At 37.8% G+C, this 14733-nt stretch overlaps 1 protein-coding gene across 2 annotated transcripts in view; it reads right to left on the reverse strand.

The window, feature by feature from the left end:
* pcca (propionyl-CoA carboxylase subunit alpha) overlaps positions 1 to 14733 on the reverse strand; it is a 299632-nt gene that overhangs the window by 52320 nt on the left and 232579 nt on the right. For both annotated transcript variants that reach the window (XM_008106964.3, XM_062975473.1), the window contains exon 21: positions 11942 to 11995. In XM_008106964.3, coding sequence (XP_008105171.1) covers positions 11942 to 11995 — 54 coding nt within the window. The remainder of the gene's footprint in view (positions 1 to 11941; positions 11996 to 14733) is intronic.

Here is a 14733-nt window from a genome sequence, read left to right on the forward strand (position 1 = left end):
AGGCAAAAATACATCATAAAACTGCACTGCCTTCCTCATCAGTTAAAACGTAGATGGAGATAGGAAAAAAAGTGTGACACTACTGTGATATTGTGATCTTCATTTTAGGTTGTGATGCTATAGGAAATATATTAACATGCTGATTCAGTAGCCAGACATGCGTAAAAACAGGTATTTAATGCTATTCATTGACATTAACTTTAGTTAGAGTTCAAGGTTATCATTCTTGCACAACATACAATATGTTGAAAGAAAGCATTGAAATTATTGCAATACTAATTGCATGACATTCAACCATTTGTTCAGAGACCATGCCATACTGCCATTCTGTGTTTCCCTGATGATAAGGCATGGTGAGGCAAGAAAAACAATATGTTCATTTATTTTATATTCTTATTTGCTTTATACCTCACATTTTTCCCAATGAGACTTAACGTGGCTGTTGGTTTTCCTATTATCTGTTGACTTAGCTAACGGGGATATGAGGTTTGCCAAGCTAAGCAGCAGGCTACTGGTTCCATTTAAAAATCATCAAGTAAATTTTTAGGGAACGGCATAGTTAGAATCTGAGATGGAAAGAAGAAATGGGCCTTTCTACCAGCATTAATACATTTCACCAGCCATATAGGGCTGTTCACAAGGGACTAAATAAACCTATTTTAATTGCCCACCTGAGAAAATAAGAGAAGCGGAGAATTTAGAGAAGCATCTATCAAGCTGAAAAGTACATGGAAGATGTTTTGTGCATCACAGGTTTGCAGCTCTGCACTTTAACTTATTTCTCCCTTTAATCTAATCACCTATGCACATGAAAAGGAACAAGCTGATTCAGAAATGAAGCTTCTCAAGGCAACAACCACCAACAAAACTAGAAGCTAACAGGTATTGCTCTTTGATCCTGCTGATTACATATTCTCTGAAGCTGTCAGTTTTTTAAAAGTACTGTTCTAGATGTGATACAATACCTGACCTTCACTGCATGCACTGCTTTTAAATGTATCTCCTGGTTCTCTGATCCTCAAAGGCTCAATTAAGAGGTAACTGCAGCAAGCCATATATATATATATATATATATATATATATATATATATATATATATATATATTCACACATTGTTCTCCAGTAGTATGTCTGTATTAAAAGAAGCTAGAGGCAAATTCTGGTCAGTTGAACTGTAGTCTTTAATAAATTTGCATAATGAGGGAGGAGTGCCAGACTTACAAAATTGATTTGAAAGTATTTTTTGCTGTAAGTGTTGCCAAAGAACAAGACAAAGAGAAGGTTTGAACAATCTCTTGAGGTTGTGGAGCTGTAGTGGCGTCCCTAGTACTTCTGCGGGCTGCACACTCCATCCAACACAGACCCTGCTAAACAAAATTCTAGTAATTTTTTTCAGAAAACATGATGGATCTTCTTTCCTAAAAGAACCATACTTCTGAATATTCACAGAGAGATTACCTCTGTTGGGAAACAGATTTTTCCTCATACGCCATGCTGTCTTGCAGAATATATGAATGAAACAGTTTATTTTAGTTATAAACATGAGCAAACACAACCAACAAAATCAGCATCTTACCCACAAAGTATTGACAACATGTCAAAAATGTGGAATTCACTTGGTACACACAAGTACAACAGTAATTATAATATATAAACGAAAACATGACTTGCTAAGATCAGTCACTGTCTTGTGAGCTTTATAGCAGTTGCTCAAAACTTAGTCACATTTAATGTGTGGTGCTCTAAGGTCTATTAACTATTTTAAATGAAAATCATCACATTTCTCATCTAGAAGATTCACTGCAGAAACATTGATATTTTGGTAGTAGCAACAGGAACCCATGGGGAGCAGCATAAATGGCTAGGGAGGAGTGAAACAAACCTCACATGTTGACCACACATGACCAAGAGTCAAAAACAAATATGGTTCTAAACATGTTTACATCTATATATATAAAAGAGTGATGGCATCAGGGCAGCGGACAAAACAACAAAACTACAGGCCCCCCAACCTCGAAATTTGACAACACAACCCATCATCCACGCCTCAAGGTTGTTACAACAAAAAGAAAAGAAAAATAAAGTCCTAATTAGAGGGAGAGCAATAAATTTTTTTTATCCAATTGCTGCCAGTTTAGAGGGTTAATCTCTGCCCACTTGGTTGCCTAGCAACCAAGGGACAGCCAGGTTTCAGTTAGGGGATAGGCAGATTTAGGCCTTACTTAGGCTTCTTCCACAGATTATCTAATTTGCACTGGATTATATGGCAGTGTAGACTCAAGGCCCTTCCACACAGCTATATTACCCATTTATAATCTTATATTATCTGCTTTGCACTGGATTATCTTGACTCCACACTACCATATAATCCACTTCAGTGTGCATTTTATACAGCTGTGAAGAAGGAGCCTCATATAATCCAGTTCTGAGCAGATAATATAAGATTAGAAATATACAGTAGAGTCTCACTTATCCAACGTAAACAGGCCAGCAGGATAAGTGAATATGTTGGATAATAAGAAGGGATTCAGGAAAAGCCAATTAAACATCAAATTAGGTAATCGTTATACAAATTAAGCACCAAAACATCATATTATACAACAAATTTGACAGAAAAAGTAGTTGCATGCGCAGTAATGCTATGTAGTATTTACAGTAGAGTCTCACTTATCCAACACTCGCTTATCCAACGTTCTGGATTATCCAACGCATTTTTGTAGTCAATGCTTTCAATATATCGTGATATTTTGGTGATAAATTCATAAATACAGTAATTACTATATAGCATTACTGTGTACTGAACTACTTTTTCTGACAAATTTGTTGTCTAACATGATGTTTTGGTGCTTAATTTGTAAAATCATAACTTAATTTGATGTTTAATAGGGTTATCCTTAATTCCTCATTATCCAACATATTCACTTATCCAACGTTCTGCTGGCCCGTTTATGTTGGATAAGTGAGACTCTACTGTACTGTATTTACAAATTTACCACTAAAATATCACAATGAATTTAAAACACTGACTACAAAAACATTGATTATGAAAAGGCAGACTGCGTTGGATAATCCAGAACATTGTATAAGCCAATGTTGGATAAGTGAGATTCTTCTTTAATATGAAATAATTACTTGGATAGAATAATGCAGAACAATATAATCTCTAAAACCAGGACAGTAAATAAACAGGGGAATTCCACACAGGAAACAATCAGGGCCAGCTAACACCTCCCAACAAAAAATTCACTCAGGGAGGAAACAGCCAGGCTTTAAAGCTGCAAGGCCATTACATCCTAATCATTTTTCCTAATTGCAGCATTCATACTTGCCTCCAACAAACAAAAAAAACCAATCAGAAATATTGTATATTCACAACCTTTAGGAAATAATATCCCCTGATGGCGCAGCGTGTTAAAGCGCTGAGCTGCTGAACTTCTGGACTGAAAGGCCACAGGTTTGAATTGGAGGAGCGGAGAGAGCCCCCACTGTTAGCCCCAGCTTCTGCCAACCCAGAAGTTCGAAAACATGCAAATGTGAGTGCATCAATAGGTACTGCTCCGGCAGGAAGGTAATGCCGCTCCATGTAGTCATCCCACATGACCTTGGAGGAGTCTACGGACAACGCCGGCTCTTCGGCTTAGAAATGGAGATGAGCACCAACCTCCAGAGTAAGACACGACTGGACTTAATGTCTGGGGAAAACCTTTACCCTTGACCTTAACTACCACCAATTCCTCAATACTTTATTTCCCATACCACCAGACTTCGCCACAGCAACGCGTGGCCGGGCACTGCTAGTAATTTTCTAATAATCTGACCACCAACATCCAATTATCTATTTTAGCAGAATCTGAAGTTGTCAATACCAGGCACTTGATTCCTTGAAATTCCCACTTATATTTCTTAAATACTTTTGAAACATATGCTGTTTTTACAATACTCAAGACTTGCTATTGTGAATAACTGAATAATTCCACTGATGAAAAGCAAAATAAAAAATAGAACATATTTACATATTGTTTAACATACTATGTTATGGATTTTCACGACAATTCAAGCTCTAAAATGTTAATTAACTTCAGGTCTTAAGGATCACACCCATAAGCAATACCCTATTTAGGTAAGATGCAAATGGTATGGTATTATTTACTGGACTTAGTTCCAGTTTCAGTGTCTGAGGGCCTTTGGATTGCAAACTGCTCAATGATGTTGTCTGGCAATCAATCTATAATATTACACAGCCCTACCAATTAACATTCTAGAGTTCACGGCACAATAATTCCATTCTGAATTTATATTTTGCTGGAAATCTAAAATTATTGTTGCTTGCTAGTGAACATTTATAGTAATATTGACAAACAAACATACATTTCCCATGTTGACTATAACTGTCAAGGTATGCACCAGTGAACTAGAAAACCAGAGTGTTTATATTTATCTATGGCTGATAGCTTATGTATATTCCAGAGACATTGTTTAATATCCTGTCTGGGGGGGGGGGGGGGGGGATAAATTCAGTTGGAAGATGATCATCCTGAAGGGTTAAGAAAGATATGATTCCAAATCAAGCTTGGAGAAACCTTCTTGCCATTTTGGATATGGACATGAATTATCAGTATCTCTAGAAATTTTCTTTGGATAAAGCAAAGAGGATGCACATACAACGTGCAACAGAAATCTACTCATCTCTGATGCTAATCTGTGCTTAACCTTCTCTACGGTTTCCATCACCCCTTTCCAGATGGATTTTGACAGGTTAAGAAGTATCAGTTCTGTCACAATATTTCATTTTGAACAGTGTGTACAATTGTTCTATTTCTTCTCTATAAAAAACAGAAATTGATTTCTTTCATTTGATTTCAGAAATGACTTCATCAATAAAGATTCTTACTGTGAAAAACGATGCCCCTTTCCCCCAAAACATTCCCTAAATGACATTTAACTAAAATAAAGATACACATGAAAATTCTCTTATTTTGTTGGTACAGTATGTATTATCTCCAAACTCATGTACAATATCAAGCACATCCAGATCTGTACCAAAAACCATAGCTTTTACACAGCTGAATACAATCTTATTACTTATAATTTTATCTTATTTTCCCCCAAAGAGACTTAGTACAAATCCTCGTGTAAGGACAACTGCTAGGAGGTATTAAGATTCCTATTACAATTTTGCTTGTGCACAATGTTCTCATACAGTCAATAGGTAAAGGTAAAGGTTTCCCCTGACGTTAAGTCCAGTTGTGTCCGACTCTGGGGGTTGGTGCTCATCTCCATTTCTAAGCCAAAGAGCCGGCATTGTACATAGACACCTCCAAGGTCATGTGGCCGGCATGACTGCATGGAGCGCCGTTACCTTCCTGCCGGAGCGGTACCTATTGATCTACTCACATTTGTATGTTTTCGAACTGCTAGGTTGGCAGAAGCTGGGGCTAACAGCGGGCGCACATTTCGCTCCTCAAATTCGAACCTGCGACCTTCTGGTCCGCAAGTTCAGCAGCTCAGCGCTTTAACACACTGTGCCTCCGGAGGCCCATACAGTCAATACATGACAATACAATGCTTTGTTATTACTGGACTCCTTTATTAACTCCTCTTCTGACTTTTACCCATATGGGAAAGCAAATAAGAAAAGACACAGGAAGGACAATGTATGAATTTCTGCTACTCACATTACAATTTGTTATGCTAATGTTTGCTGTGGTTTGGACTGATTTTGGGAGACGGGTCACACGTGTATGATACTTCCTATGCTAATCAGACCTTCCACAAGAGGCCTGCCTTATCAACTTCCTTTCAAAAACATTGGACAGCACAGCATGATGACCAATACATTTGAAAATGCAAGGATAATGTTCACCAGGCTGAAATATATTTTAAGCTATACACTTTTATCACACCTTTCATTTCTAGAAAAGCAACCCACAGATTCAGTCTTTCTGTTCTTGTAAAAGAAAGAAACCGATAGGACAATAGGGGTAAAATCAGAGCTATTTTTCATGCAGTTGTTACATAAAAACAGCCCAGAAAGCATTGAAATCCTAACAGAATTCAGCTAAGTATCTGAAAAATATAAACATACAGCTCAAAATATTTATTACATCACATTGAGTCCCATACTAGGTGGAAGGCAAGATATAAATTAAATACATATATGCATACATACATGTACATGTATCATGCTTGGATATTGTTATGCTTTAATTTTAACATAATAAGCAACTACAGGCAGCTTTCCACATTTGCTTGGGTTAGGGTTAGAGAAGTCACATGAAAGTAACAAAAAATGAATTAAGAAATTGCATTTTTTTTACCTGAGAGAGTACCTCTCGACGAATGTCCATGTTTCCAGAACAACTGTGTGAGTCAACTTCCACTGGAAGTTGAACACAGAATCACATTGGAAGAACTGGAGAATCCTAGAGAAGTGGTCTCTTTGGAAATCTCTAGATCCTCCAGAGATTTCCTGGAGGAAGTTGACCCCAGTCACACTGGAGGATGTAGAGATTTCCTAGAGAAATCAAATCTGTAAATAATAAAATCAGCAAAAGTCAAACCATAAAGGAACTCTTAGAATCATAGAGTTGAAAGAGACCTCATGGGCCATCCAGTCCAACCCCCTGCCAAGAAACAGGAAATAACATTCAAAGCACCCCGACAGATGGCCATCCAGCCTCTGCTTAAAAGCCTCCAAAGAAGGAGCCTCCACCACAGTCCGAGGCAGAAAGTTCCACTGCTGAACAGCTCTCATAGTGAGGAAGTTCTTCCTAATGTTCATGTGGAATCTCCTTTCCTGTAGTTTGAAGCCATTATTCCGCGTCCTAGTCTCCAGGGCAGCAGAAAACAAGCTTGCTCCCTCCTTCCTATGACTTCCCCTCACACATATATGGCCCTCATCATGTCTCCTCTCAGCCTTCCCTTCTGCAGGCCAAATATGCCCAGCTCTTTAAGCCGCTCCTCATAGGGCTTGTTCTCCAGACCCTTAATCATTTTAGTTGCCCTCCTCTGGACACTGTCCAGTTTATCAACACCTCCCTTGAATTGTGTTGCCCAGAATTGGACACAGTGTGATTCCAGATGTGGGTTTGACCAAGGCAGAATACAGGCGTAGCATGACTTCCCTGGATCTAGACACCCCACAGTGTTCCCTCACTACTTCGCGGTTCGCTTTTCGCTCCCCTGCTGTTTCGCCATTTTTTAATAAACACTAAAATAATATTATAAATCATAAAATAATTTTATAAATTCCTTTTTCTACTTCCTTCCTAAGGAGAAACCAAAGGAAGGAAGGAAGGAAGGAAGGAAGGAAGGAAGGAAGGAAGGAAGGAAGGAAGGAAGGAAGGAAGGAAGGAAGGAGCCGAAGGGAGAGAAAAGGAGGCTGAAGCAGCTTTATTTTCACCTCAAAACGCAGGGGCAGGAGCCTCCCTATATAGTGTCCAAATATAGCGTCCCTACTTCGCGGATTTTCACTTATTGCAGGTGGTCCTGGAATGTAACCCCCTTGATAAGTGAGGGAACACTGCAATCCTATTTATGCAGGCTAAAATCCCATTGGCTTTTGGCCTGCATAAATAGGAGTAACTCTTGCTGCTTCTCTCCCTCCCAAAGTTGCTATATGTCTCCAAGACACACTGCAATGGTAGAACCAGCTCTTTGCAGAGGTAGCGCTGGTCAATTTCAGCAGGGAAATAGAATTCGTGGAGTTTTTAAAAAATACTTTCCCCGTCTTGCAGGCCCAATTTGGACTAGTTTTGTTTGTTTGCTTTATTTTGTTAGTTTTAAACAGCTGACCATGTCTCTTTCCTATCATTCCTGTCACAGAAGTCCCTGTTTCCTGTATATCAGAGAGAAAATATGTTTTAAAACCTTTTTCTTGTGGATCAGAGGGAAAAAATTGAAACTGAGATACTATGGCATCAAATAGGTTTTTGCAAGAAGAGAGGGGCAGCAGTAGTTTGAGTAGTAGCTGCCTTTTTGAAAATTTAGCTTAGTTGAGGAAGTAGGAGAATTACACCTGCACATGTCCCTTCCCAATTCCTTTCGCCTGAGCTCTATTTTCAAAATGGCAATATGTTTGTCCAAGGATTGTATCTGTGGCAAACCAAGCAAGTATGGGGCAACTAGAAGGGTGGGAGATAGACCATATCAGTAGGGATGGAAAGAGATCGAGGCAATGTCATTCTCCTAGAGAGTATGTTGTTCAGGGTCCCTTTAAACCAAGTACTGCTCCTTCATGCGACATCTTAGCCCATTCACACTACAGAATTGTTGTTATGATTCCACATTAGTTGCCATGGTTCCGGCCAATGGAATCACAAGATCTGCAGATTGGAAGGGACATTTAGCATGACCAACCAGAGGCCTTCAATGCCTCACCAGACTGCCATCTGACAGAGTTTTAAAACTGTTTTTATTTCAAGAATAATAATAATAATAATAATAATAATAATAATAATAATAATATAATAATAATAATAATAATAATAATAATAATAATAATAATTTTATTTTGATACCCCGCCTCCATCTGCCCGAAGGGACGCGGGGCGGCTTACATGGGCCCAGGCCCAAGTGTTTACAGACAATGTAAAAGACACAACAATATATAAACAATTCAACAAAACATATAAGAATCACATTTACAGTAAAACATAGATAAAAACCTGGGTAGGCTCCTAAAAATGAACTGGGCCAGAGAAAGTGCATATAATGAAGAATGTAAACTGGGGGAGAGGTAAATACCTGGAACTATTACCCTGATAAGGGGCTAGGGCAGGCGTAAACATAGGAACTATTTCCAACTGAAGGAAAGGAATAAAGAATGGGCTGAGGGTGCTATATTGTTTTAAACTGAATTGTTTTAATAACTTTTTATCATTTAATAGAATTTTATTTTTTTAGTTTAAATCATTTTAATATTTCGAAGTCACTATTTTATATGCTTTAACAGTGTTGTTTTAATTTGTAAATCACTTTGGGAGCCAATTTTTGGAGAAAGGTGAGATATAAATAAATACAACAAATCATCACCATCATTCTAGCCAGGTAGAAACATTAAATCACATATTCCATAATAAAAACATTCCAGTCTCTGGCCACATGTGTGGGGAAATTAGCTAAAAATATTTCCAGAGAAAAAGATTTGAAGCAAATGTGTCCTTTGAGAGAGGATTATAATTCTAATCTTTTAGGAATAAATTCAAGATAAAAACAGTTCTAAGTATAATGTGATATTTGTGAAAACAGAACAGTATTGTCTTATCCTAAAACTAGGCCTGGGTAAGAAAGGGAAGCTATCATTCTAAAGCTGCATCTCTATCTATTTCTTCTAATGGCAAATATTATGCATCACTGTATTCATAAGAAGTCTTTGGGGAAGCCCAATGAGAAAAGCAATCTCTAACCAGACACATGCTGCCTACTGGACACACTCATTTCCAATCCAGAGGGGTGAAGCAAGTGATGGAAAAGCAATGCAACTAGAACAGTGCCGCAAGGCAGATGGCCACTTCTATTAATCTGACCTTATTTGTCCAAGATCAGATCAACAGAATTCTTAAATGCACTGATGATTCGAAAATAATCCACAAGCCCTGCAAATCTTAGATTTGCATATTTTAGGATAGAGATATCAAACAAATGTGATATTTATAAATGACATTTCTACCCAATGCACTAGTCTTACTGTCAAATTAGTCAGAATCAATCCAGAGAGAACCCTCAACATTCTTGCATCCATTTTAAGGCATGGTTAGAAACTTTTCGTTCACTATACTTATTACATGTAAAGAACTGAGTGGCAAAAGCAGAGTCTTTGTGTATCATCCCCCATGCTCTCAGATGACAAGATGCAGCACAGGCTTCATCTCTTGCTAATTAAACGAATCAATTAAGAGACTATTGTTGCAACTGTGTAACTGCTGTTCTATAGTGGCAATAACAACCCCACAGGGAGGTCTTTCACTACATTAAAATGCTGTCCTCCACAACTCCATCTGATATTATTAGAAACAGTTATTTGCGTCTTGCTGTCATATTAGTAGCAGCAACAAATTATGGAAATATGCAGACCAGAATGGTCCCAGTATGAGATCAGGTTTGGTTTTCAGCCTCTGAGGGAACAAATGCTGAAAATTCCAAAGTTCCCCAAAGTTCATTAATGGAACTGATAAATTTACCAGCACAGCAGCCATTTAGATGCTAGGTAAGGGTCACATATTTGCATACTTTCCCGCTAAGCTGATACAATTCAACTAGATAAATTATCATATTAAGTTTACCCTCCTGAGTTAAACTGATGGAGTTCAAAATTGTTTTCGATGGTTGTCATTAATCGTTGTTACATCTTAAATGCTTGCTTTGAAATCTAATTGTGATGGTGTGCCAAGGGTCATATTAATAGCATTCCTAATGTCGAAGCCTTGTAAAAACATGTTTATTTTATCCATATTACTGAGGCTTGAAAGATGAATGAGTGAAGTGTGTTTTTATTATCAATAAAAAATAATATTAACATGTACTTTGTCTGATTTAAATTACGCTTATTTACTTCTATTTCGTTATGTTTATTAAGAATCCCAATTAAGCTTCAGAATAATATAAATTAATATCCCTCTAAAGGCTTGAAAAAACATTTACAAAGTGTTTTAAAATACAAAAAGAGAAAATAAGTGGCAAAACTACTACACATTTTCTTCCACTGGCTACAATGGTTCAAACTCTATCATGGCCTTAAATATGGCACGATTTTACACTTCTACAATCCTTTAACAGTAACCCATCTTTCTTCAATGAAATGGATGTGACAATATTAGATGATCCATTGCAATTTTATTATCTGTATCCCATTATGAGATCTTTGCATACATAGGTGGATATAAATATTTCAATTCAAGACAGCAACAACATCTTAATGGTCCCCTACAAGGGAGGCTGATCCAGGAGAGGTCAAATGGGTGCAGAAGAACAGAGCAGAGGTAAATACCTAACCCTTTCGCTCTCTAAGGTTTACCTCCTAAAACTCTAACATTTCTCCCAGGAGGGTTTCCACCTGTTCTTTATCCTAGCAAACACACTTTTAAGTTGATGAGAAACAAGCCGAGGAAAGGTGACATCCACAGAAGCAATTAACTAAACTTTCTTCAACAATTTTTCTCAAAACTTTCCCTTCCAAAGTCACTTTTCCACAGAAGTCACCTCTGGAGTTTTATAACATAAATTTGTCTCTAAACAGTAGCTGTAATATATCATTTTTGATGAAGTCAATTATAAAACAAAACAAAACAGATTATTGTTGGATTCTGAGTTTCATAGAAGGTGGTCCGATTTCAAGAAATGGAAATTTTTAAATATCTGTAACCTGTTGGAATCAGTAGTTTAGTAATGCATGTTCATAAGGTTATATTTTAGTATATTTTTCCAAGATTAATGACAATAACAGGTCTAAAATACCTAATGAAATGAGTTCCTGTTGGTTTCTCTTAACTTTGAGGGGCTTATGCCCCTACTCTTGTTTTTTGCTTCTTCTGAACACTTCCACTGTGGGTCCATGTGCTTACAATGGAACTATATGATCACTGTCACTCAGAGGTCCACTTTTCCCACACAGAAATTTCTATTTTCCCATTTTACTGCACCATAGTTTAGAGCCAAATAGAGGATTTTCACGTATCAATGCTCTGGCCTTGAACAATGCAATATCTATAAGTATTTATTTATTGAATTTATATCCCACCTTCTTCACAAGATGAGATATGAAGATATGAACATATGCTAGGCATATAACATACAGTAATAGTCTTCCCCATTATTTTTTAATTTTTAATGTACATAGTTACAAGTCCAATGGAAGTAGGCAACTTGTTGTATTCTTCTTTTTAAAACAAACACACACACACACACACATATATATGGAAAAGGAAAATATAATACTACTTACCACTGTGCCAAGGAACTGAATACTAAAAACCCCACTTGCATCCTGTGAAATGCACTAGAAGAAACAGATTAATAGCCATTAGATTATATTACATAATCTAATTTTCCCATACAGCATGACATTACATAGTTATCAGGTTCTCAGTCATACTCATATATCCTGACGAGGAAATGTACATGCATTACAAACTGATGTATAATTAATGGTTTTGGTATGTCACAGGAAAATCCAACCTAATCAAAGGATATTAGCTATTTATATGCTCATGCCCATCTGTATTTTATAAGTGTTTTTATGAAGGTTTGATGTAATTTAATAACTTTTTAATTGATTCACAATGTATTGTACAATTTTATATGTGTGTTTTATTGTAAGCCGCCCTGAGTCCCCTATTGGGTGAGAAGGGCGGGATATAAATATTGTAATAAATAAATAAATAAATATAACTTAAATATTTAAGAGGAAGGCAATGGCAAACCACCTCTGATTGTTTCTTGCCTTAATGGACTTATGTAAGTCATCGGATCATTATGTCTCACAGAATGAGAGAGAGAGAGAGAGAGAGAGAGAGAGAGAGAGAGAGAGAGAGAGAGAGAGAGAGAATATGGCAATGTTGGTAAAATAAACCAGAATATTCTTAGATTAGTAGTTAGATATAAAGATAGCAGTATCCAATCATCATCATCATCATCATCATCATCATCTTTATTTGTACCCTGCCTCATCTCCCTAGAGGGACTCAAATCATGGCACACACCCTCTACATTCATCAGATGGAACCAAACTTCTAAAGGACAAAATATTCATTACACTATGTTGGCAAGAGCAAATCCCTCAACAACAAACCAGGGATAAGCTTGCAGTACTGCCTACACTGGAAGAAGTCAGTAAAGCTATCAACCAAATAAACAAATAGCAAAGCCAGCGGACCTGGTGGGATTCCTGCTGAAATCTTTAAAAAAGGTGGATCTGAGCTGACTGAAATTCTACAAGCTTATTGAAAAAATGTGGGTGATCAAGAAGATCCCAGTAGACTTCAAGGATGCCATTATCAGCATCCTTTTCAAAAAGGGAGCAAGAACAGACTGTGGAAACTATTGAGGTATCTCCCTTTTAACTTCCACAGGGAAAATCCTCGCAAACCGTACTCTACCTATTTCAGAAGAGATCCTCCCTGAATCCCAGGATGGCTTCCGCCCCTCCACAGGAACAGTGGATATGATCTTCACTGCACAACAACTCCAAGAAAAAAAATGCAGGAACAAAATCAACCTCTGCAACATGGCATTCCTCAACCATGCAAAGACCTTCAACATAGTGAATCACAATGCTCTCTGGACCATTCTCCTAAAATTGGATGCCCAGATAAATTTGTGAACATCCTACAGCAATTCCATGATGACAAGATGGCAACTGTTTGGGGCAGCAATGGCTCCCAAAGTGACCTATTTAAGGTGGGATCAGGTGTCAATCAGGGATGTGTTATTTTCCCAATCTTATTTTCCATTTTCATAACAATGATTATGTACCTTGTTAATGGGAAGCTTCTCCTCGGTGTGTAAACCACCTATTGGACAGATGGCAAGCTCTTTAACCTCAGCAGGCAGAAAGCCAAAAGATCACAGCAACTTCTGTTATAGAACTTGAATACGCTGATGATAAAGTAGTCTGTGCTCATTCAGAGGAAGACATTAAACACCTTTGCAGAAGCATACGAAAAGCTTGGCTTCTTACTGAACATGGAGAAAACTGAAGTGCTTTACTAGAAGGCACCAACAAATCCCTCTGCAATGGCAGAAATAAAGCTTAAAAATGCAATGCTAGAAAATGTTAACCATTTCCAATACCTAGGTAGCCACTTCACCACTAATGGTGACATCTACACAAAAATACAACACTATGTGACCTCTGTGGGTTCAGCATTTTTTCAAATGAGGCAGAGAGTGTTTGAAGACTTGGACATCCATAGGACACTTGGATGCTTGTTTATACAGCTATTGTCCTTCCAACTCTGTTTACACCTGTGAAAAATAGACTGTCTACAAAAGTCACTCTCAACTTCTGGAATGATTCCAATAGCGTTGCTTCTGAAAAATCTTGCAAATCTCTTGGGAAGATAGGCAGACAAACGACAGTGTTCTGGAAGAAGCAAAGACCACCAGAACTGAAGCTATGATTCTCTGCCATCAACTTTGCTGGACTGGCCACATTGCCCGAATACCTGATCATCATCTTCCAAAGCAGTTACATTATTCTCAGCTCAAGGAAAGAAAATAGAATGTCTGTGGACAGCAAGAAAGATTCAAAGATGGACTTAAAGATAGCTTAAGCACCGAGAACTGGGAAGCCCTGGCCCTCAAGGGCTCTAACTGGAAGACAGCTATCACCAATGGTGCTGTGGATTTTGAGAAGGTATGAATAGAGGGTGAAAAGGAGAAATGTGCCAAGAAGAAGGTGTGTCAAGCAAACCCTTGTTGGGACCACCATCCATCTGGACATGTATGTCCTCACCACGAAAAACCATGAAAATCCAGAACAGGTCTCTACATTTGAGGCCCCACTGCCAAGACTCCACACTTGGAAGACAATCATACTTGGTCACAAGTGTTATCCTATGATGATGATGATGTAGGGTGGAAGTGAGAAAGGAACAGAATTCCCCATCATCATCCTGCAACAATGGGAGGTGTTTTTTTTCTTTATATGTTGACCATTTATATCTCATTTCATATTTACAGTGTCTCTTTAGCCTCTTCTGTCTACCAAGCTAATCCCCTCACCATTGTCCTCAC

The sequence above is a fragment of the Anolis carolinensis genome, chromosome 3 (assembly GCF_035594765.1).
Source record: "Anolis carolinensis isolate JA03-04 chromosome 3, rAnoCar3.1.pri, whole genome shotgun sequence".
NCBI classification, from domain to species: domain Eukaryota; kingdom Metazoa; phylum Chordata; class Lepidosauria; order Squamata; family Dactyloidae; genus Anolis; species Anolis carolinensis.